A 26,107-nucleotide genomic window follows, 5' to 3' on the forward strand; every position below is an offset into this window, starting at 1 on the left:
ATCAGGCTGTCGCTTCCTGTTTGTGGAATAGGGGGCTGATCCCCTCAACTCACTGTTTTGCCCCATCTGGTTAGAGTTAATGTGAACCGATCCCAGCACACACACACACAAAAACAAACACACACACAAACACACACACACACACACACACACACACACACACATACACACAGATGTGCCTTTGCAAGCAAGAATATCAACACTGCCCCATGAAAATGTGAGAACACGTAAAACTTTGTCGCAGCGCAGTTGAACATGTGCTGTACAGCCATACACGTCTACATGTGCGTTTCGCCCACCTCTAGGAACTGGGCGCTGACTTTAAATTCGGGTGGCTGGGTACCGGCTTCCTGGGCGCGCACTTTCCTGTTCTGGATTCCCTCAAAAAGCTGGTGAACAGCCCGAGGGATGATACCCTGCTCCTGCTGGGTCAGATTCACGTCAAAGCCCGTCCCCATGGTGTAGGTCTTCCCCGAACCCGTCTGAAACACATTTCATCAACCACAATGAGATCTAATTTTATCCTTCTTACATGTAATTTTGTTTTATATGCACCTATCGGCAGCTAATGCCAGTTAACCAAACTTCTAATAAGCAAGAAGTAATGAGGCATACATGCACTGAAATATGGCTATGTCATCATCAGGTTTCTAATAGGAATAAAGATGAGTAGCCTCTAGAGGATTGCTGTACCTCGCTACAAAGAAATTTCAGAATATAAGTTCTCAACAAATGTAGAAATATTAAATACAAACACACAATAAATATTTTACATTCAAGATTCAACATTAGGTTTGGGAGTGTAGTGTATGATTATGACTGACTGAGGATGATTTATAAACCCTGTGTCACCACCTGCTACAGACTGTGGGAAATAACATCCTGGTAAGTTTTAATTTGTCATATTTATTTGTATTTTTTAATGAGGAATTAAGATTCTAAGATAGCCCAGAAGGTTTGACTTAAAAACCCATTGGCACTACATCAACTGTGTGTCAAGGATGCAGCTATGTTTACCATCTGTCAAATTTACCCGATTAATGTTAAATGTACAGTACAGCTCCTACAGGATTGGGAAGGGAATTCAGGTTGCTTAGGTAAAAACTAAGTTAATAAAATGATAAATAAAAACTGATATGATATATAAACTTAATAAAAACTCATAAATAACCACAACAACTACAACAGATCTGTATTTCATTCATTAATCACAAAAAACAGGATCCAAACCTCACTGTCATACCTGGCCATAGGCGAACACGGTGGCGTTGTAGCCCTCGAAGCAGCCCTCGATGAGCTTGTACACGCAGCCTTGGTAGATCCGGTGCTGCTCTGAGTCGACGTCAAACACAAAGTCATAGGTGAAGGCCTTGTCCTTTCCCAGCAGAACTTGTGGTTCTCCAGGTGTGACCAAGGTGCACACGTGGCAGCCCTCGATCTTCTCCTTGGCCATCTGAGGACGAATCCTGGGAGGAGACGACGGGAGAGAAGAGACACCCAGTGAATTGATGACATGATTAAACGATCATAAATTACAACATGTGAAATGAGTCACACAACTCAGCAGACAGGTCGCTGACTGTGACTGCACCTGGGGTGTTTTAATATGTTTATGCACAGTGTAGATCAAGCATGACAGTCTGATCCACAGACTACACGTGCTCCCCTTAGACCTCTTGATAATTTCACGTGTACAAGTGTAAACAAGAAACAATGAGAGTATGAGAGCATATTATAAAGAGTTAATGGGAAAATGTCCACATCTAAACCAAGACTGTGAAATAATAAATCTATCTAATAAATGTGGCTTTAAAAAGTACCGTATTATTCTAGTAGACATTTAATCAGACACAGCTCTGGCAAGAAAATCATTTGTAATTGTGTTTTCTGCTGTTTCTACAATAATGACATCCTTTACTTCGCCATCAAACTGGGCTAGCATACTGTTACTACATGCATCCACAACATTGAGAGTTTGATCCTCCAAACACAGGAACTCTGCCAGTTTAGCACTGCACTCCTGCTGTATAACAGAAATCACGGAGGACAGTTTTCTAAAAAGGATCAAAATCACTGCAACAGAACCAAAGATTTTCTCTTCTGTATTTCACGCATTCCTCTTCCTCATCACGCCTACATTACCCACAATGCAACTCAATCCACATCACTCAACTGTACAGATTCTGGTGTGTTATGCTAGTATGAGCTAATGATGTGCGAGCTCCCTTCTTTCTAACTCCACACCACCAGATTTCTTTCATTTTCAATCGTTTTCATTTTCTTTCGTATTTTTAGCCCCAGCCAACGCTGACTCAAGTGATATCAATTAAGGCAATTTATCAGACTTCGCGGCGCTCCCTCTGGAGCCACAAGAGGCATTATACAACTTAGTACTCCACAAAACCTGTAAACGGACTTTGGTGTGTAAAAACAGTGGAGTTCCCCTTTAAAAGTGGGTTTAAATATATGTATGATTTCTCTTTATTATGGGGTCACCTTATAAAAAGTTGATTGGACAACTGAAATTAAAAGAAAATGAAGTTGTCTCTGCCACTGAGAGGAACAGGGTGTGTACGATTGAGACGGCTAGAACCTCTACTACATAGTAATTTTATAGTACCTAAATAAAAATCTACATTTTTTACTGTCAGACGTGTAAATAAAACAGGTGACATGATGCACTATCTATCAGTCACAGGTTTATGCCAAGTCACTACATCAATCTGAAAGGGGCAGTAAAATGTAACTTCACTTTGACTGACTGCCAGAGGAAAATAACGCAGACTTCAATCCGTGGTCTGATACACAAAAGGCAAACAAGACATTCCCACGACTTCACAGAAATCTGTAAGAACAAGGAAGAACAACCATGAGGACAAAGCCCATACAACAAAAACAACATCTGTTTGTGCAGTTGATTTACAAAGACAGAGAGCATGTGGAAATTGAGTGATGAGGCATAAAATGGACAGTTCTGAGAGAAACTAGTGCAAGTAAGGCCACCGATGATGATAAGGCAGACTTTGGCTCCTAAGTCATTATTACAGCTGCTGTTAATCCTGCTGCACAGGACTCGCAGTTCTGCTGGGCTTTCCATCCTGTCAGGTAGTTCACTGCAGTTAATTGCTTTTCACCTGACATCTCAGTTGTAAAATAATCCCTGATAAGATGAGTCCAAATGAAAGCAGTCACTGCGCAACATCTTTGAACTCACTGACAGAATGAGGTCCGAGTATTTAAATTTAGGACCATTTTAACTTGTTTGCAAGCGGAAAGGCAAAAAGCTCCGCAGGCAAGACGGGTGGCTGATTAATGGATATGCAGCTGTTCAAGAAGTGACACTTTTTACATCCTTGTACCGCAGTGCTGCTTAACTGTGGCTCTAATGTTGCTCTCACAGAACACAATGTACATAAAACAGAAGATCTGTCGCATGGGCCCCTGTGTTAATCTTAGGCTTTCAGAGGTACACTGTGGACACAGTGGAGAGGTAATCACTTTAAGCTGTGGAAAAAGCCATGAGCCAGCAGTATCGGAGCATGGGTCTACCTCTCCACATGTTAAACCCCACCCCCCTGTTCAATCTTCAGGGGATGCAAATCAACTCCCCCGCACACTGAGACCACACTAGAACCTCCCTTTGGGATGCTCCAACAAAGGCACACACACACACACACATACTGTATAAAGCTATACAAAGCCAGAGAAATCCCCAACAACCACATACAGCTGCTGTAGGGATAATGGGCACACCACAAAGACACACACAGCCCAAAAAACAACCTACTGTACAATCTTCAGTACACACATGGTTCCTCTCTCAAGCACGTATTAAGAACCACACCCACCACAAACACTCACAGTAATCTCTTCACCACACGTTGTTACAGTGCTGCAGAAACACACACACAGAGCTGACAACAGCATTTTTTTCTACCCTTGGTTCAGGGCTTGAAGGGGTCTTCCAGGAAGTATTTAAAGACATTAGAATAGTCTGATTCAGCAGCAGCAGCACACACAGACCACCTCATGACCGACGGTGTGACACCGAAAGCAGCTTGCAGACAGATGAGGTCCTTTTATCACTGGATGTGACCTTGACACTGAGGTTAATGTATCTAAAACCCCAGATACCATACATGTGCTGTTTAACCCCATTTGAATGAATTGGATGTGGTAGAGGAGGAGAGTGCGTTGGTCCAGCACAATGGACTGTGTGTGTGAGTGTGTGTGTGTGTGTGTGTGTGTGTGTGTGTGTGTGTGTGTGTGTGTGTGAGCTGCAGCTGTATTGTGAAAGGGTTGGCGGTCATTCTTCTGCCCTTTTCTCTCTGTTTACACCCAATTCCCTCTGATTGTGATATTTATAGGTTAGCAGTGAAGTGTCAGGTGTAACACTTGACAGCAGAAATTGAAAAGAAAGAAAGAAAGAAAGAAAGAAAGAAAGAAAGAAGTGTTTATACAGTATGTTGATTACAGTAAGAGATGGCAATGGGCCTGGGAATTTATTACACATTCATCACATCCATTTATTCAGAACCTCTGGCTTTGAGACACCACATTTCACAATCATCAGTCCTTCCCCCATTAAGATAATCAACTTTTAATAATCACTTACATTAAAGAAAGGACCTCCAAGCAATACTTTCTGAATTATGTCTCGTCATGTGCCCTGCAGAGAGTAGAGTAAGTGCATTTCTGTTTCCACCTCCCGTCATCTCGCATCGACTCCTGACTGACTCACTGGGCAGCCACGTCTCTGCTCTGCAGTCTCTGACAGACTACAGACACTCCAGTCATTGCCAGTACATATATTGAAACAACAGCATGGTTTACATTTGGTTTTATATCTCAAGCATTTCATATAGAGAAGTACAAGGTCATTTTGACAGCTTCGGTTTGGCTGTGACCATTTATTTTTGGTTTTGTTTTTTTTTTGCCATGGCAGCAGTAACCCTGGCCTACAGGGATTAAGTGTCGTTCTTTGTATAATAAGAATCTGTTGGCAACATTTCGTGTGTAGTGCTTTTAGTATGCTCTTGTCTACTCCTGAACTTGTTCAACAGAAGACCTCCTGTCTATAGAAACAAATATTTCTAGGGCTGATTCGTTATTCAACACGAAATGAATCAACAAGTTTGACAATAGATTCATTGTTTAAGTAGTTCATCATGAAAATGCCAAACATTAGTTGTTGACAGCTTCGCAAATGTGAGAATTTGGTCCTGTCTTTGGGTTTCGGACTATTAGTAAGAAAAAGACATCCTATGACGTCACCCTGGGCTCTATAGAAACTGTGACGGCCATTTTTCACTATATAGAACATCTTACTCATAAGCAAATTCATTGATCAGTCAAGAAAATAAGAAAGATTAAACAATAATGAAGATACTCATTGACTGCAGCCCAAAACATTACATAATCAAACATTGGTATTCAGATTTAATGCTTTACTCGCCTCCTCTCAGTGTCCTTTGTCTTTCCCTTCACCAAACAACTACCAAAAAAGACAAATATGGCTGAATTCAGGAAAGTGTCGACATCAGATGAGAGGACGGGAACACGTCTGCCACGAACAAGCAAATCACACACACACAAAGAAGCCCAACAACAATGACAGCCTCAGTGATCAGGGATCCGCAGGGAGAAGAAATGGAACAGCTATAAATAATCAATACACACACACACACCCACACACACACACACACACACAAATAATCACACTGCGGCCCAGCTGGATGAATATTTAAGCCAGCTGCGCCAACAAAAGATCAGATCTATAACATTGATCTGAGAAGCGAACATCTTACACACACACACGCACACACACACACAAAGATCCTGACTCAGCCCACACACATACACACTAAAGAACATCTAGCAGCTATAAATAGCCCATAACACCGCGATTAAATGTCTGTGTGAGACAGAGGCGTAGAGAGAAACACAGAGAAGCAGGTTGTGGATCCCTGATGCGGCAAATTAAGGCGTCTATCTCTTCTCATCTTTGCACACTAATAGGAAAGTGGTTTAAATACCCTGGGGACTAAACAGAGTCCCTCGCAGAACCAACACAAACACACACACGCACACACGCACACACACATGCACACACACACACACACACACACACACCTTTACTGCCTCCTTTTATGTATAAATTCTTCATACACAGATGAATGTGAGGTGCAAACATTATGTCTTCACTCATTACCCCAAACCCAGTTCTGTCAGACACACAAACAAACAACACACACAAAGTCAGAAAACTCATTATCCACAAGCTCTGAGGGGATTCACTTATTACAATAATTATCAAACCCAATAGTGCTAATTAGGACCAGACTCAAAAAAAAGCTAACAAACACACGCACAAGCACAGAGCAACTGCCATATCAAGCCCTGATAGAAGCAGAAGTCATTGATGTGTGACTTGAGTGAAGTTATCTGCGACATGACGGAGGCAGAATACTGAACACACTCCTCAAGACCTTTCTGACATTTACAGCATCCTTCAGCAGACTCCTGACTTTGAAATCGTACAATGTTTCACATCTCTTTGAAAATAACAAGCGAGCAAACTTACGTCTGACATATCTGTCATATCATATATATAAAAACAATTATAAATGTTGGCATCAAATGCTTCTCCTATTGAATTGATCTAAATCAATAATTCAGGAAACATTGCTAATTTCAAATTGCATTGAATTCAGGCAGAGTTCTTGTTTAGCTGCTTGTGTTTAGACAACATTAAAACACATTCACTGGGAAGTCTGCCAACAAATTTGGTAGACTTTGAGAATATAGTCTTAATATTTAAATTGTATGTTAATGAGAAAAAGTCATAATGTTAAAAAAAGAAGTCTAAATTTTGTTATTAAGTTGTAATTTTAAGAGGAAAAAAAGTTACTACCTCAAGAGAAAAAGACGTAATATTACAAAAAAAACAAAGTTGGAATATTTCAATAATTAAGTTAAATTAAATTTTAAGAGAAAAAGCTTCAATATTGCAAAAGTCATAATCCACCAAGAAACATGTTTTAAGAGAAGACAGTCTTTGCATGTCATAGTGTCAAAAAGTCTTGTGCCACTATATTTTCCCAATGCACGCTCTCACACACACACACACACACACACACACACACACACACACACACACACACACACACACTAAAAGTCTTAGTCTAGTTTCCAATTTTTTTTTCCCCTCAGCTGGCATCACTTTGGTCCAGTTTCCTTGGGCACAGCACAAACTGCCCAGAGACTCCCAATGTGCAATGACTGCATGTGTGTGAGCATATGTTTGTATTCACGACAGTATGATGGTATTCTTCTCGTAGTGTACAAATGGCAAATTACAAATGCTAATACCTAATCATGACACAGTAATCTTCACCTGAAACTAAACCGTTGACCTGCTATCCAATCACAGCCCAGAAAATAGCCTGGACCAAATGCCAAATCTGTTCCCAACAAGCCCAGAGTAGCAATAAAATCAGGCCGCAGTGATTGCTGCCAATGACAGCAAGTGCCAGTAATGCCTCTGTGTCTGAGCATTATTGTGTTATGTGTGTGTGTGTACGTGTGTACGTGTGTGTCTTCATGCTCAGTCAACCTTCAAAGACAAGGCCGGTGATAGCCAAAGAGCTCATTTCCCTAATGTAAACACTTGAGTAAAGACACGGCCCACACATACACACGCACATAAAGGGACAGAGTTAATCGTATTCTCTCGAGCTGCGAGTGTTTCAGAGCCTTGTTGTCTCTCCTCTGGCGCTGAGCCAGTGGAGGAAGCCAGCCGCTGCCTCCATGTTTCCTTTAACTCTGTCCATTCATCAGCGGACAACATCTACTCTCATCACATTTCTCAATCGAGGACTATTTGAACAAGACCTTCTTTCCATCGTGACTCCTCCTCCTCTCCCTGTTATTTGTTATCTGTTTAGCTTCATCATCGGTGTATTGGGAAACACCGCTGGGCTCTTGTTTTGTTTCTGTGTTCTTGTCCTCATCCTCACACCTCTGCCTGTTTTGCAGCCGTCCCTCAGTTTGCTGCCAGTGAAAACACACTATCAGGACAAAAGCTTGAATGACAGAGGCAGTGGAGGGGGCCTGTTCCATTTCCTTTTTCTCCTGATAACAACGGACTCCAAGCGCTAGTGTGGACTTTTCCCCGCTGCCGCACTTCCCCTACCTCCAGCTCTGTTTCTGTCTATCGATTAAAGATTGCCTTCATAATGGAAAAACACCAACACATTGTGTCAGTTCCTTAACAACTAAATGCAAATACGCCGTCACCACCTCCTCCCATCACACAGCAGATCAAGTAACTGTTGACGGACAATTCAACAGTCAGTCTGCCATCCAGCAAAGGTTGCACTGACAGGCAGGAAATAAAAGCTCTACAGTAAGCTGTAAAGACAGTGGTCAGAGGTAAAGGACAGAGGACACAGTAGGACAGCGTTTATACAGTAAAGCATGTACAGGGAGCCAGAAGATTAGGATTGATTTTGTGTTTTTAGGAACAGGTTTTATAAAGCAGGGAGAGTGCTGATGTCAGATCATTGCTCAAGTCCCCCAGGATCCTCTCATTGACATGGACACTAAGGGCCAAACTGTCAGACTCATCTTTTTGTTCTCCTTCCTACTGTCACACATCTTAACTCCCAGCTCAAAGATTGAGACACACCGAGGGTGACACACACACACACACACACACACACTCACACGCGTTGTCCTCAAGGTCACATACATATGGATGTGTGAAGCAGATGAATGCAATCAAGCAGCACTCTGTGTTGACGTAAGTGTGTCTGCATGCAAAAGACTGATTTACCAAAGCCAAGAGACAGCATCAACATGTTTTTTAAGCATTAAAGCTGCACTTATCTTTTTTTTTTTTTTTTACCTTGCCAAACTGATCAAAGCATCTTATAATCTGAAAGTGGTCACTTCCAGTGACAAACCACAGATAATTATCCCCCACAGCTGCAGGTTTTGTTGGGTCTACAAAGTGTTTTAGCATCTTTCAGTTCATTGTTTTGGTTCAACTGCCTGTACCTTCGTGGTTTTGGTTCAGTCTCTCGGCTCTCATGGGCATTGTTTTCAGAGAGCCGCTTTCGTCGCACAGCTCGTGATATACCCACTGTACCCTTCCTGCACAGCAGCGAACAGCAGACAGAAAACCTTTTGCAACTGGCTTGTTAACATAGTGGAGCATTTAGCAGTGATAGAGCCAAGTATTTCTCTCTCTGTTAGAGGAGAGCAGAAATAGAGCTAAAAGAAGTTTGCCAAGCAGACAGAAACACACCTTCAAGTGAATGCTACCATTTCTCAACGTCTGCTGGATGACTAAATAAGCAAATGTTTGCTAACATGTTAGCCATATGAACATTTGAAGGCTGCGTATTGCACTGCCCCAGAGTTTCCAAAAATAAATGATTGTGCATATCTACTATCCTTATTTATATTCAATCACATCTTCTTCTTCTTCTCACAAAACGTTTGCATGAACACAAAAGCCGATCTCCACTGTACCACTGCTTCCAGAAATATCACCGTGTGTGTGGATGAAAAACCAGTTTATTTTTTGCACTGCATCTGTAATCTGTAAAACCAAATCCTGCCCCACGCTGATGCCCTGCTGTCCCTTCCTTTCTCCACATGGACCGACAAACTAGGAGGTGGTGAGACTCGCTTTAATACCCCCCTGTTGTCATCCCACTCATTAACAACCACTCAACAGAGAGACGAGTGTAAAATCCTGTCATCACACCCTCTCCTACTCTCTGCCTCTCTCACACACCTCATTTCCTTTGTTTAATGATGGTTTAGACAAGGCGCTCACGCAGTAGCCACCGTCACCTAAACACTTAACCTGCAGCGTTCATCATATAATGTTGTCTAACATCTCACCATTGGTGCAAAACAAAGACGCCAGGGAGGAGAAAACTATGTGCCATTTTTTTTATCAGTAAGTTAATGGATATCAGCCTCGTGCCTTTGTGTTATTAAGTGCTCTTGATTGAGAGCACTGGTTGTTATGAGAAAAATTATTTAATATTCCCACAAAAACAGTTGAGAAAACATGTTGTGCGAGTTAAACAAGGATATTAAAGCCATCGATAATTATTCTTCTAAGGCACATTAACGGAGCTAATTCCAAGCCTGTCAGTGCATGTCAGTGATATCCAAGTGGTTTTCCAAACTACTTCAGGAAACCTTGTCACAGCTAACTCTACTGTCGGCCTGCTGATGTTATAGACAGATATGAGCTACCAGCTGCATCTTGTAACCCGGGAGGGCAAAACATGTCAGAGGTAGAAATATCAACAAACGAGAAACAACGGTGAAGTCATTAAAATGAGTCATATCACACAAAGTCATGTTCCTCTTATTTTACTTCTGTTTCACCAAACACACAGAGTAAGATGATGTGAGTGTCATGTTTACAGCCTGATAAAGAGCAAATACAAGCTGCACCTGACAGAAACCTAATACAATCAAACAGTCTTGCAGCATTATTCACTGAGCAGAACTGTGTTTCCCTTTCTGAAAGAGATTAACTTCATGCAATCGGGCGATGGCGATTACATAAACAGGAGCACAGTGTCTCCATCTGGTTCTGTTCTGTTTGCTTGTACCATACCTCCGATTAGTGCTTTGTCATTGTCTGAGTTCAGATTAGGATTAACCCAACTGACACAGCTGTGTGTGTTTGTATATGTGTATGTGCATACAACAGACATATAGCCAGCATTTCCAGGTACTTTTTCCTCATAGACAGGGAGACTATGAACATCAGTCCGAAAAGCATTCATAAAAAGAAGATAGGAAGCTGCACTATCGTTTCGAAAGCGTTTAAGTCACATGTTGAAAAAAGAATCATAAACAATCTGCCATTTCCAAGATCAAATGTCCAGTGTGTGTGTGTGTGTGTGTGTGTGTGTGTGTGTGTGTGTGTTCCTCTTCAGTGAGACAACACACACACACACTGCAGTGACAAACTCAGTTGCACTCTTATCACTGTCAGTAGGAGCACATCCAGGTCATGTTCCCATAGCAACCAGAACAAGATAACTCTATGCAGCTACTCACAAAGAACTTTACAACCGTGAAGAAAATACTACCTTAAAAATAAAAAACTGTAAGCCATTTCTTCTGTTTTTACTTATTGAAAAACTAAAGTAACTTCTGAAAAGCTGTTGAGGTGGAGCAGATTAACACTCTTTAAAACATTTATCTCTCCGTTGCTCTCTCGCTGTATCTGCCCTTTTTCTCGTTCAAATCTTAAAGGACTCAAACAAACAGAAAGACCAAGGGAGCAAGGGACAAGAGAAAATGAGAGCAAGAACAAAGAGTGGGGATAAAATGGCAGTTCATGAAGATTGCCGCATGTTTGACATGAAAAGCCCTGAGAACTAAGGAAATTGGCTTGGCCTATTTTGGGCTGGGAGCTCTGGGCATATCAGTGACTGTGGGATGAAATGAGAGAGGCCCCAAGGTGCATCAGTGTGGATGGAGGGGTGGCAGACCACTGGCTGCGAAAGTCAAAACTGAAAGAAACCTCATTTAGCAAAATGAAAAAGCAAAACTGAATGGATGAGAATGGAAGGATTGAAGCACATTTCCCGGTAATGGGGTGCTCCAAAAAATGATTTGGCCAGTAGCACAAATGAAAGACTGATATTCCCCCCAGGATGATTTTTGACCCGATCCATCCAATCACTGTTGAGACATTTCACTCAAATCCACAACTGTCAAACCCTCTGTTGGAACTAGAGGAAAAGTCAATGCCTCCTCAAAGTCAGTAGGCTTCATCCTCTTGGGACCATGAATTTCAGCACAAGATTTAATGAAAATCCATCCCATAGTTGTTGAGATATTTAAGTTTGAACCAAAGCGGTGGACCGCTACGAGCATGGCTTTAGGACGCTGACAAACCCACTGTTCTGGCATATTTTAGCCCATCTAAAATATAAAATTTATTGATATAGTGTCTTTATTTATATAGTGTATTTCTCCACATTTTAGAATTTTGTAAACATAGTAAATGTAATCACAAACATCATGAATAATCCTAGTAAGTAGAGTTTTGCATCCTAATTTGCATCTTCATCATCAATGAAAGCCTGTTTGTCAAAGAGTTACTGTAATACCAACCTCCTCCATGAACCACCAGCACAGTACAGCTGAAAGACGCCATTTTTGATTATTGAACTACAGTAGGCATTTCTGTCCTGCTGCCCATTTAATCAGTGCTCCCATTGATTTCCTGGATCAGCTGTCTACACTGATTCCGCACGTAAAACCGTCAACTGTCTCTCTCCCTCCGATCGATCTTGTCATCTCTCTCTCTCTCTCTCTCTCTCGTCGTCTCTCCATCCGTCTGCTGTTCCAATCCAATCCATCTAAGTCACCTCTCCCATAATGTCTGTGCTCGTATAGTAATCAGTTAAGTATCTGTGCATAAGTGTTATAACAACAGACACTCTTCCATAATGGGTGATGGAAGCAGGCCATTCACTACAAAATCTGTCTCTCGGTTCAGTCTCCAATCCTCCACATGGGCCCGACATCAGAGCAGGCTAACAGGCTGGTAGCCAAACACACACACACACACGCATGCACGCACGCACACACACACACACACACACGCACACATTCAGAAGGTCATATGCTAGTCCAACACTCCCTAAGGGGATGGCAGGGATTAGCAAGGGGCACCTGACTGTGCCTTGTCCCTGGCAAGGTAGGGTCATGTTAGCTATGAATGAAATAATCTGGCATCTAATAAAAGTGAATGAGGGGTAAGGAATGCCGTTTAACCGGCCTTGACCTTGGCCTCTGATTTAGGGCAACTGAATAAAAGAGAGACAAGTGGAGACAAAGGCAGCAGGGTTATGAAGGTAAGTGGCTCAGGTGGGAGCACCGGAGTAGAAAGCCCTAATATGGACCACATGGAGAAGCTGAAGCAGTGATGCATGAAGTAAAAGGAGGGGTGAGCCCAGCTAAGTGTGGAATAAATAGATGGGAAAGCAAAGAGGACATTGAGCATTTTAAGAAAACATTCATAAGCATGTGTAGAGGAAGTGGGGCAGTGGTCACATGAGGTTGGCGCTGGGCGTGGACAGCTGGCTTGCCCAGGTGGCGGCAGGCAGACTGGGAGCCCAAACCTTCTGCCACTCCCATTTGCCGTCTGCTTTGTCACACTGACACACACATGCCGATTCTCCCAGAGCGCCATGCCTGGTGAGATTCAGAGCCCCCCACAAGGCCATGTGAAGACCACAATAAAATATATCATGTGGGATTCATCCCATGTACGTTTATTAGTATGCAAGCTAGAGCTGAAACAATTAGTCAATAAATCAATTAGTCGATCAACAGAAAAATTACCACAAAAGTCAAGCGTTCACCAATCCACTCTGCTACACTGTGAGGATTAACTGCTGAGAATTTCACATCCTTTTAGTCGCTGTCCTGGAGCTTTAAATTATGAAGTGTTGATCGCACAAAACAAGGAATTTGATGAGTTTGGGCTTTAGGAAATCGTGATGTGCATTTTTTACTTTTTTCTGACATTTTGTATCATTTAAATGTAAATGTACGTTGCAGTCCTAATGTAGGCTGCATACAACAGGCATAATTAATCAGTCAGTCAGTTGAAAGTAAATGAATCAACGATTTCAATGATCAAATCGTCATTTTTTATTCATCAAGCAAAAATGCCAAACATTCATATGTTCCATCTTCTCTAATGTGAGGATTTATTATCATAAGAAAAATATACTCACTTTGAAATTGTGACCTTGGGCTCTGACAAATTGATGGGCATTTTTCAGTATTTTCTGATATATTGTGGATAAAATGATTAGTCAGTTAAATGAAAGAGATTGAGAGATCAATTGGTAAATCTAAGTAGATGTTAGTTGCAACCAACTCTAATGTTTAACCTACAGTACATCCCATGTCATAAAAGCTTTAATGTCAATTTCCATCAACTATCTAAGCCTGTAAACTGGTGCTGAACTCAGTCCAACATGGAAACACTCTCTTGTAGCAGCAAAGAGAATAACTGAAAACATAAAAAAATATCATAATATCAATAGGTGATATTTTTTAATTTATAGATTACACTGATGGACATTTCTTATCAATTCTTCTACTGTTGTACTTGCAGTTTAACCACCACCACATCCAGACATACAATTCATGCGAGCCACTGTTCATAGCCTTCGTATTAACCATATCCATCGAACTACCCTCACAGACTGGCGACCCTGTAGCCTGAGGCACCGCTGCCGATTGGTAACTGGCGATAAGGGAGAGCGGGGCTCACATACTCTGTGCTCATTGGTTTGACTGGTTGTGTTAGTATGTAGTGTCACACCCTGGAGCACGAATGAGCGAACTGGTTCATCCATGTTAACATGAGCATTTTCTTAACCGAGCCAGACTTCAAGGACGGAGTTGTCCTACATTGTCTTGTGGAGCTGGGTCGACTGTTCAAGAAAAATCAACTAACCGAGCTGTAATCTCTCACCTTGTCCATGAGGAGTTTAGTTTCAAAAGACACACACTGTCATCCTAAGTTTAAGGCCTGTCTAAATACACAGCTGTGGCCTCATTGCTTTCTGTTCATCTATTGTCCTTGTTTGATGGAATGAATAGATCCCCATGTCCCATGACAACAAACCAGCACTTCAAAGACAAAATGAGGGGTGAAGTGAGTTCGAAACAGGCTCTTTGGGAGACAGAAAGGTCTCAAATATCCCGTTTTTATGCTGATAACAGGAGGTAACATGGGACAGAGCGGTGTGGAAAGGTTACACATGAACAATCGGCTGTGAAAGACGCCATCATAGACTGCATTTACTTACCCTGGCCTCAGGCTTTTCATACAGATCAACACTCCTCATGCTTAAAGGTCTTTGATGTACGAGGTCAGTAATTTACATGAATATGTATATAATGCTATTATTCATATTAATAGTAATTATGCTGAATCAAAAGAGGAACTATACGATGAATGTAAAACCAGTGTCATTTAGTATCGATCAAAAAGCAGTAAACTGTGCCAAGAAACTAACTTCTCACCACTGTCAAAGACAACTAACTATCATTCAGTTTCTGATGAGCATCTCTCAGTGTTACAGGGGCACATCAGTCCGCATCATCGAAGCTGATTCTGGGTCAATCCCCACCCCACTTCCTCATCATCCACCCCCTCCTCATTTCCCCTCCCTTACCACCCCCCCCCACCCTCGTCTGCTCTGTCTGCTGCTCCGTGGGGGGAGGTGGAGACACACGAGAAAGAATCAAATTAGCTTCCTTTCCTATATTTTCATGACAGACGGCCTTGTCAAGGTCACAGAGGTGCTGGCCAATTTCTGCTTGATTCCAATTAAGTCCAACGGTCTTAAAGAGGAAGCACTGCCCATTAAGATAACGTTTGTTTTTTGATGGATACTGGATGCTTTTAGCCAAAGTGCTTCTTGGCACCGTGACTGTGTATAATTCTTGTATGTGCCGCCATGTGAATACCTATAATCTTGATAGTGTTAGGGACATTCTCAACTGACTGCCAACAAACTATGCCACAAATTGATTTGATGTGTCACTAAATTACGGTGGCACACCACTAGGAGACCCACAGGGGAGTTCATAAAAGGACCAAGGTCAAAGAAACAGCCCTTCCTTAACAAAGAGCCAAAAGATGTGGTTGTGTGCGTGTTCTGCTTTTGATTATCCAGAGTTTAACACCCATACAAAAAAATAACATGTGATTTATATGCCTGTAATGTCATTTGTTGACGTATTAAATGTTTTCACATGTTATTTTGTTGCCGCTGATGGTTTGGATCAAGAGGCTTTGAAAACTTAAAAAGGACACCAATCGCAGCACACGCAACCACAAAAAATACTAGGAATCATACTCTATTTGTATGCTGAGGAGGTGTTATTTTAAGAATTTAAAGGCCACAAGTCAAACACATACACAGAGCTGCCAAAATAGATGGCTGTATTCACCTTTTGCTTTCACATACAATGTAGAGTATACGCTGCTGAGCTGCAGACTGCTGCCATGACTCTGCTTGTCTGTCTGCCTCCCTGGAGGGCTGGTTAGCATTACCACCAGCCCAGCCTCCCTTTCTCTCAGACAGCATTTTAGCCTGAGTGCTAAAGTAGCCAGCCACCATGTGTGTCTGTAGGTATGTGAACTTAGCCAGGGGCTGAAGACCTATGTTTTCTGCAAGGTACATGCACACACATGTACTCTCCTTAAAAGACTGCGCAGAGGTGTATGACATCAATAATGGGCTATAACCTTGGAATATGATTATTAGTATGATGAAGAAAACAGTGATGAAAACATGCTACTTAGCACTAAACACAAAGTACAGCTGAGGTTGAAGAGAAAACGTTTTCCAGGTGTTTGGTCTTAAAGGAACAATGTGTAAGAACTGGCCAACTGTCAAATTTATACTCCAAATAAATAGGGGGCAGCATATTACCAGAAAGTTGGGGTGTCCACTATTATTATAACAAACAAGGAAAGCGTTTAGCTGGTTAGCGTGTCAATTTCTTCACATTCTGTTGATAATCTTATTTAATTATTGAATGTTTTAGACTAAAATGCTTAGACTTTGCCCATTTAAACCACAGTATCATTTAAACCACAGAAATCAAAATTATACTGAACAAATAAATTACACAGTAGATAAATTTCAGTTCATCATTTAGTTGTTTTGCGCTGAATTCAGCAGTTTTAAAGCCCCGCACTTTCTATTCACACGCATCAACACAACAAAGTCAGAGACACAAACTCCAGCAGTAATTAAGCTACTTAACTCTGAAGGTGATTATGGGCCAGCTGGTCTCTCTCTCTCACACACACTCACACACACACACACACACACACACACACACACTCACCACCCCTTCAGACACTGACTGCAGCTCGACTGAAGCATGGAAGCAAGCACATACTGTGTGTGGCACCAATTCATATAACTACTACACATCCTTTGTTAAGTCTACATTGTCCGTACTTCCTCACCAAGCCAAATCCAATTCTGCTGTTCATGCACGGCATACGAGGCTAAATAAAATTCACTTAAATGAATTCAGAGGAAAAACCACTGTGAATCTGAATAAATCCATTTCAGACGGACATAGTCCAGTAAAAAGCACAGTAAAGCTCCTCCACAGAAATGCTGACCAGCTTACAGTGTGCACTGTGCACAGGAGACATTTCAGAGGCCGGGGAAAGATGTGTGTGCCTGTGTGTTAAAGTGTATGTTTAGAAAAAATGATATTCCATTAATTAATGTAGGAGGAAGCAAAATTCTTGAACTTAACACTGCTCTAGTCGATACTTACTGGCCAGACAGGTTATATTTCTCTGTAGTTTACTGTTTAAAAAGGCAGAAGAAGAGAATATAATATCAGAATGTTTAAAAGAACATTCATCATTAAAATGTAGAGGTAAATAAAGTCTTTATAGTCTAGACACAACACCTGAGGGTCTACATCTCTCTTCTTCCCTCGGCGGGAGTATGGCAAGCACGTGCAGCTGTGCCCAAATTATTCATACACACGATGCGCAGACATACACAGACATGCACTCGTACAAACACACATGAATGCACCCCTGCACACACACACACACTGATTGCATGTTTGGCTAGGAGCTCGTATTTGATTTGCACGCTACAGTAGCCCTTTTGACAACGGACGAGACACTTGCTCCTTTTTCCAACCCCCCACCCCCCTTTCCACTGTCCTTTACCCACTACCATCCTCTGTCTTTTTTCCTCTTTGATTTCCCTTTGTATTTGTTATGTTGAATCGCAGGAAGCATCGGCCCTTTCAAAAGAGGGAGTTTATAAAACAAAGCAGAAAACAGCATCTGACTCTGCAAACCTCTCCCTCTTCTGTCGTTAGCCCCTTCCTCTCGACGGTACTCTCTTAAAATACAGCCTGGACTTGACTTCATCCCCATTTACCCTCCAATTCTTTACTCTTGCTGTGTGTGTGTGTGTGTGTGTGTGTGTGTGTGTGTGTGTGTGTGTGTGTGTGTGTGTGTGTGTGTGCGTGCAAGCTCAGCACAGAGCACAAAGACCTGCAGTGACATCAGACTCATTCACACTGTGTCCTCTGTCTACGCTCACCCAAGAGGTGCTCTGTTTAAAGGGCCTCTGCAACGCCTCATCCCCCCTCACGCACACACACAAACACACACGCGCACAGAGATCCCTTGTGATTTCTGAGGGGCCACAACAGTGTCAACACACACAATATGGTTTATCAAACTATGCAGACCCTGAGGGCTTGAAGAGAAATGCATTTAATGCTAAAAATTAGGAAATTAATTATTTTCTCCTCTGCCCATTCAGTTTGTAACAAAGGTTTTCTTGTGTCTACGCAGCATAAATGATAATAGTTAGGACTGTCTCGAAGGCCTGCTCCAGCTGACATATGATGAGACATTGATAACAGAAAAATGCAAATGTTAAGACTGAAGCGCCTTTCATTCCTCTCTGAATTCAAATGGATGAATTCAAATAAATACAGATCTGTGTGTGTTTGTGTGTGTGTGTGTGTATGTGTGTGTGTTTCTCTGTGTGTGCACATGCAAGAGTGGGCGAATAGGAGGTGGAAGTAGCCGGAGGGGGAGCAGCATTTTGGTCACAGTTTCACGCTTTATTTTGCTCACAGTGCAGACGAGCTTGGGCACAAGAAAAAAAAGGATGCGGCAAACACTTAGAGGGAAGTTTGAGATGACGTGTCGTGATCAGAGAACACGGTTAGCACACTCTAGGACCAATGTATATTCTTCTTATTTATTTAGTGGAGGACAACAGGCTTTTTTGGCCACAGAAGAGCAGAATTGTTTTTTTTTGTTTTTTTGTTTTTTTTTATACAACTGGACCTCAGCTGATGTTATCACTCAGGCTACAGCTCAGTAGACTGACTCCTAGAAGGTAGATCAATAAAGATCCAAGGCTTCACGCTTTTGCCAGTCTTAACTGAATCATGTCAACGGGCTCATCGGCAGCTCACGAAGCAGGAAGTGAACAGGAAGTGGGGATAGTCCAGCGGCAACCTCACAGGAAGTTATTCTGCAACGGCAGCACACCATTTGGGAGTGCTGATGCACTCAGCAGGGAGAAGTTCATCAACAGACCGGTTGCACCACTCATTTTAACACCAAAGCACACGTTGTGTCCTGAGTATTTTTGATCTATTAGTTTAAATACACAAAATGTGGAGTAATAAATTCAACCCTGTCGGGATCTAAACACTCAACCATCTCAGAAACACAATTAAATAGTTCTGCTATTATTCCCCTGTCATAGGATGTGTCATTAAGAAGACTTATATCATTGTTTGGAAACCAGGATTAAGAAGCTTGGCAACCTAACCAGACCTTTTTCACCTCCTCAGGCAGCTACAATCTGCCGGTAGAGCTCATGAGCCTGCAGAGCCTGGTTATGCAACAGGTCTGCTGTTAGAAAACAAGTGATGAACAAAAAACTCTTTTTAAGCCTGTTGCTGTCATGAAATGTTCTTATTCTTGCTTTCTGCAGATCATTATGTCATACTGTTTAATCATTTATCCATGTTGCCTACAACAACTTTCAGGTCTCAGGCCTCCTTCTTCTTCACAGGAGTTGCACAGGCATATATGCACAGTGCTGAGCAATGCTAGATAGGCAGCTTCTTTAGCACTGCTGCCACAAAAGACATTGGCACAGAGCTGTTAGGTCTAATGGGTTTGAAGGGCAATAACAACAGAAAACAAAAAAAAAGCATGTGACTAGCAGACCAGCGTGAGGAGGAAGCGATGCACAGATGTGGACGGCCAACTTGGGTGTGTGCTCTGTCATGTTTCCTGCTCCTCTTCCCTCAGTTGAAGCCAAATCAGTGATTAGAAAGAGCTTCAGAGGCGACTCCCATCAACAAAGCAAAAGTGCTTTCACTTTTCTTGACCAGTGACTGTAAATCTGCAGCAAGCCGGGTGAAGGGCGGATGAGTGTTGAGACCCAGAGTAAGAATGCACTCATGAGAAGATTACAATGCAGCACTAACCTGTGACCAGTACATACAGCACTGTAGGCTGACAACCTGCTGCACTCGCACACAGACACTCAGGTTCCCACCAAAGTCCAGCCATTTTAAAGGCAACCCCCTGCGGAGGTGTGTATCCCAGACAGAGCCAGTGTGGCAAACTATTAACACACACAGGAAACAGGCGAGACTGGTAGCCGAAACAGGACATACGTCCAACAACAAAACACCACCTTTTTTTTTTAAACTCCCATTTAAAGCCTTTGTGTATCAGCTGTGAGAGGCCCTTTCCGCAGTTGTATTCCACCTACTCCTGTTTTCTTTTGAAGTTGGTGTTTTGGTCATGGGGTGGCAAAAAACTACAGCGCATTTATGCGTCCATGACAAACTTTTATGTTTCTGAATATCCCTGTTTTGGATTTAATCACGTCAGCTGAGGACAGAAGAGATGAAAGCCTATGTTTTTCTCAGCTGTGCTGCCGTCAGCCAAAATGCTCTGCGTCACAACTGTCAAAAATGCCCCGGTCATCCACCTGTGGGGTATGAAAGAACACTGAATATTTTGTGCTCTAGTCGGAGAACTTTCCGTTTTTACTCAACCTCATTAGTGTTCATCATCTTGAACCGCGAATGCATGAAACACGTGGCGACTGGAAAAAGCTCCTCATTGGTGATTCCTCAGGTCAGAACTCAAATTAGACACGGCCTCAGCAATCACAAGGTCAAAGAACACAACTGCACTAAACAGATTTGTCTTTGTGCCTATTTATACACAGCGATGGAGGCTGACTTAGCACTTTGGTGCAGGGAAAGTCGTTCGCTGGTCTGACATGAGTAAGTGGCAGAGCAGGGACAGAGATCGATATGGAAGTGTAAATTTACACACTGCTCATAACTCTCATGTCAAGTTACACTCAACATACACGCATAGACACAAAAGGTTGATTATTGGCATTTATAGTATCTCAGAGCCAGCCCTAACATAAAGCTATCAAATGTAGCACTCAACATAAGATCAACAAGAGGAGGAGGCGTCCCTTGAGGTGAAGTGAAACTGTTCGTCTGTGTGTGGCTGTGTCTGTGACTGTGTCTGTGTGTCTGTGTGTGTGTGTGTGTGTGTGTGTGTGTGTGTGTGTGTGTGTGTGTGTGTGTGTGTGTGTGTGTTGGCCCTTTCAACAACCTCATTGCCCTCTAAATGCAGTCTCACACATGCACATAGAAACTACTAAGAGTGCGCTTCACTTTCTGCAGGCTGCACAACATGGGAGCAATTAAACACCATCTTCTCTTATCAGCGGCTGACTTTCTCTGGGAAGAAAAAAAATAAAGGTCATTGGGAAAACCGTCGCTGTACGGCAGGAAGTTATCCTTCTCAGTGTGTTTATTTGTGTGCTTCCCATTTCCTGTCAAACACACAGACACTTTTGGTGGCACTCACAGGGCAAGTAAATACACACAGATCCCGCATGATGAAAAGGAGCGGTGTGAGCTCACCCACCAGTGTGGCCATGTAATTACACAAGCTGTTTAATTACAATGTGAAGTTCATACTAATGAACGTGATTTAAAGGTACAGTTAATCTGACCCTCAGTAAATGGGAGTTTAGCAGGTGATAACACACATATGTGTTCTGTGTAGTAATATTTGTCACCTTCACTCATTCAGTTACACTCAATCAGATTCCCTCTGAGCTGCTCTCCAGACTTAAATCAATAACTTCAGTTGAGCAGTAGCCACCAGCTGTCTCTCTCTCTCTCTCTCTCTCTCTTTCTCTCTCTCTCTCTTGCTTTTTTGTCAACACCTCCTCCTGCCACACTTCCTGTTACAGTTGTGACTGTGAACAAGCACAAAAGAGATTCACTCAGCGGCTGATTGACAAGTCACCTCCCCGGGGGAAATGGGGCCATTGGCTATAAGGTATTCTACTGGGCCTACCCCCATCCTCAGCCCCCATTAAGTTCAATCAATGGATCTCAAACTGAGGTCTGTGGACCTCAAAGGGGTCCGTGGTGAAGAATAGTTCAATTTTACTATAACTTTGCTGCAGCTGCTTTACATTTGCACAGAAACAGAGAGTGCAATGAGGCCGATTTTGATCGAAGATTCATTTTTTTGCACAACAATCTCATAAGGGACTCTCATCAGACTCAGTGTGACCAACTGGGATTCAATAGCTGATGGGAGAGTTTGGGAGGTGATGAGTTAAAAGAACAGTGGGTATGCGAGACCACCGCCTCAGTTCCATAGACTGTAAAATGAGCATGATTACAGACGCAGCACCACTCACACTCTAGTCATGCCTTCCAATTTCAGAGGCTGCCACCCAGCAAGTGCCAGCACATGCACATTTACACTCTCTCTTTCAATCTGCATTCAGTCTTAGCTCACACAATCCATAGGCTACTTATATCTCCTCATACAAATTCAAAAAGCTGCTGTGCTGCCCGAGCTTCAGGGTGCATTTCCAACAAAGGCAGTGAATGACACAGCTCTGAAGGAGAGCATCTCTTTGTGCTCGATTCATTTGCAAAACACATACACACACACACACACACACACACACACACACACACACATATAAGCAAACCCTCTTCAAAACCTGATTTTATCATCTCCTCAGTCTTGCACATGTGAGGTGTTCACCAGACTCAGTTAGGTTAGGATAAGGTAAGACTGCAGGTAGCTGCCTGTGAGAATAATAATACAAAAATTGGTTTGGAGAGAAACGCCCATTCTCCTCCCTGCACCTGGCTGCAGCTGTCCTTGTCACTTCACCCAATGTTAAATCATGAATGCAAGCTGCTGCTTCACATTAAACACACTATTGCTGTGGAGAACTTGTGCCCCCCTACATGAAATCAGTCATATGGAAATAGTGTGGTACAAACACATGCTTTGCCTTATCAATACTGTGCAGAGCACCACCCATGTCTTACAAAACAAGGTGTAATACTCTCCTCTGCAGCTCTACAACCTACTGTGTCCTGCAACAGCAGAGCAGAGACAGGAAGGAGCGTGAATAGTAAAATGAGACTTTAGGTGAGCAGGAAGATGCATTTAACTGATCGCCAGGAGCCTCAGACACAATGTGGTCTGCGACAGACGTCGTAGGCTTACCTCAGTGCAACCTTCACACAGCAGTCGCCCTGGCTCGCCATTATGGCTTTCAAGGTTTGCCGACGGGATGTGGAATATTTCGGCTCTGTCGGGTCTTCAGTGTGTGTAAACCGTGCAGTGCTGGGTGTCTCAGGTCACGGGGAGCAGCCGTCAAGACCTGCCGGCGGTGAGCTGCCTCATCGGGACTCTGCCTGTCTTCTCCTGCTGCTTCTTCTTCTTCACCTCCGCTGTGGCAGTCATTTCTGGCTCACCGGTGTTTTTCACATCGCAGTGTTTTAGCCGCTTTTTCTCTTTCCGTGGTTTGTCTCAGTCGCTACATCCTGTTTAAAGTGCGTATGAGCGAAGCACGAGAGCGCTGCTCAAAAGCCACAGCGGTTCTCTGTGAGAGACGCGATCACGCTGAATGAGCTGAGTTCGTAAACCGGAGGGGGGTAATGCTGCTTTCAGGGACTGTGGGACACTGTATTCACCGTTGAAGCACTCTGGCTGTGGGCTATGGCCTCTCCCAAATCCACACTGAACAATTAACTCTTCACTACAAAGAGTTATAGAGGATCATTTTGCCCAGAAATAATATGAAAAGGGAAAATGAATAAATGAATAAAAAATAATTTACCCCTTACCACACTCAACTATAACCCTGTTACCATGGTAACTGGTAGATGCAATGCCCGCTCAACTAGGCTACTGAGTTATGTTATGCAAATGTAAAAACGTCCCCAAAAAATTTAAAAAAGGACGCATGCATATTAGCATAAAAGGGTAGTAAAAAGTAGTAGGTATTTATATCCTTTACTATGTATTTCAGTGATTTAGTATGTCACTTCCATAACACTGGAGGACTCACAACGACAATGGTCAAAAGCAGACCCTGACTTTTAGTCTCTTGTGCAACTCAAGCTCTTAAGACTGCTTCATACTGAAAAGCCTCGTTAGACCTTCAGTGCCCTTCATTAAGTATTTTGAGTGTGAAGCCCAGTCTGAGCCCGGACAGCTCAGAAAGCTCCCTTCTGAGCCACAAAAGATGTTATTCAATTGTTTTCATAGATTCACTGGTACTTTTCCTGACAAATTAACTAAACCAGATGTGTAAAATCGGTGGAGCAGGCCTCCACAATATCAAAACTACAATTAAAAAAATTCAATTGCAAGGAAGTACTGCCTTCTAAATCTTACAGTAAAAGTACTTAAGTATTATTAGTAAATTTACTCAAAGTAGGCCAAAAGTAAACACTCATTTTGAAGCAAAATGGCCCCTCTTAGTGATACATTATTATCTTATGCTAGGCTATTGGATTATTATTACTTATGCATTAATGTGAAAACTGTATTTTAATGTTGTAGTTGGTCGTGGTAGAGCTAATTTAGTTATTTACCATGTTGGTTAATCTATAACAATGTGTCATAGTTTATAAGTTATTCACCGGAATCTAAGTAAAATATATATGTGCTTAGTTAAATACAACCACTGCACAAAGGTCAATTGAACGAGGAAGAAATGGTTGTTTTCCTCATTTGATGGCGCTTTCAATGATAATACAATAATACGAGCAGTCCGTGAAGGCAGCTTAATCGGCATTCGATTGACAGGCACTACAGCCAATTGCTGAATTAGCACCGGCTTCTTTGTACATTACAGACCAATCAGCGGGCTCAACAGGACCGCGTGTCCCCGCCCACCGACACACCCACAGTGAGCAGTAAAGATCACAAACCTGCATCACGTCGACTGCCAGCGGCGACATCTGAGGTCCGTTAAACTGCTATAAACAGAGGCAGGCTCTTCCCATGACGGAGAGGAGGGGCCACAAGTTTAAACACCTAGAGGTCAAAGGTCGGAACTCATAGAGTGGTTATTATTACTGGCAGAACACGGAGTTGAGTTGCTCTGGTTTTTGATGGGAAGTCACACTCTGCTCACTTCCCTCTCCTGCTGAGTCAGAGTTCTTCAAAAAAAAGAGGGAAACTGAAATCCTTTCTCTTAGTTGAGTCAAACGTGATTCCCTTTTAATGTTCCTCCTCAGTTCCTCTCTTCTTGTCGGTATTTATAGTGGATCTAAACCACCATCTCTTGTTAATTCAGTTTAATCTAACATGTCGATACAGCCAGGTTTCTGTTGGACTACTTTAAATGATCTGTGCAAAGAGACTTCACCAAATGTCAGTGATGTGGGCAGTGTTTTATATTGGCAGGATGCAGATCTACATTTGCGGGGAAAACTGCAACCTTTCCAAACCCTCATCCTCCACGTTATGCATGACTCATGTGCACGGATACAAGCTGACAAACAGTTTGCCAGTGCCAGTCATGTTATTTCCCAATAGTAATTTTCTTATTTCCCAATATAACACAAACATAGTTCAGTTAACTATTTCCCAACTCCAGACACATACAGCTTTATCTAAGTGGCTTTGCAGCATAATTATATTAGAATTGTACTGTTTGACCATATAGAAGCCTGCACTTTCTACTTTATACTGGTTATAACAAACAGTTTTCTATCTGAACACTGAACAAAGTCACAGATACCAATCACAAGGATCACTTTTATGTTACGAAACACAGTTGGCAAATGGTTTGCATAAACTATAAACCCATTCAGTATGTGCACAGAGGAGCTTATGACTCTAACCGTGTGAGTGTGTGTGTGTGTGTTGGTGTCCCGAGGACCAGGTGGTGATGTTAGTGTTGCACAGGCAATGTTCCCCGGAAACAGTGCTGGATTCCACACAAGATTATCATCCAGTTATGAGGATAAAGCTAAAATCCTCCTAGATCAGCTGGGAACCGGCCACTGCAACTGGGACGACAAAACACACAAACAAGGGTGGTGCACACACAAAAAAAAACACACTCACCTTATTTTTTCTGGTGAACTTTTAAGACCATCTCATACAAACTATTACCCAATT

At 42.4% G+C, this 26,107-nt stretch overlaps 1 protein-coding gene across 2 annotated transcripts in view; it reads right to left on the reverse strand.

Annotated features, from left to right (window-relative positions):
- kif21b (kinesin family member 21B) overlaps window positions 1–23,554 on the reverse strand; it is a 62,487-nt gene extending 38,933 nt beyond the window's left edge. For both annotated transcript variants that reach the window (XM_087178576.1, XM_023423652.2), the window contains exons 1-3: window positions 23,195–23,554; window positions 1,244–1,466; window positions 300–482 (exon numbers count right to left, since the gene is read on the reverse strand). In XM_087178576.1, coding sequence (XP_087034702.1) covers window positions 300–482; window positions 1,244–1,466; window positions 23,195–23,235 — 447 coding nt within the window. In that variant the 5' untranslated portion in view covers window positions 23,236–23,554. The remainder of the gene's footprint in view (window positions 1–299; window positions 483–1,243; window positions 1,467–23,194) is intronic.
- Window positions 23,555–26,107: the final 2,553 nt, after the last annotated feature.

Source organism: Seriola lalandi, unplaced genomic scaffold (genome assembly GCF_002814215.2).
Source record: "Seriola lalandi dorsalis isolate HSWRI2012SDOR001 ecotype SW California unplaced genomic scaffold, Sedor1 jcf7180002054692, whole genome shotgun sequence".
Taxonomy (NCBI): Eukaryota; Metazoa; Chordata; class Actinopteri; order Carangiformes; family Carangidae; genus Seriola; species Seriola lalandi.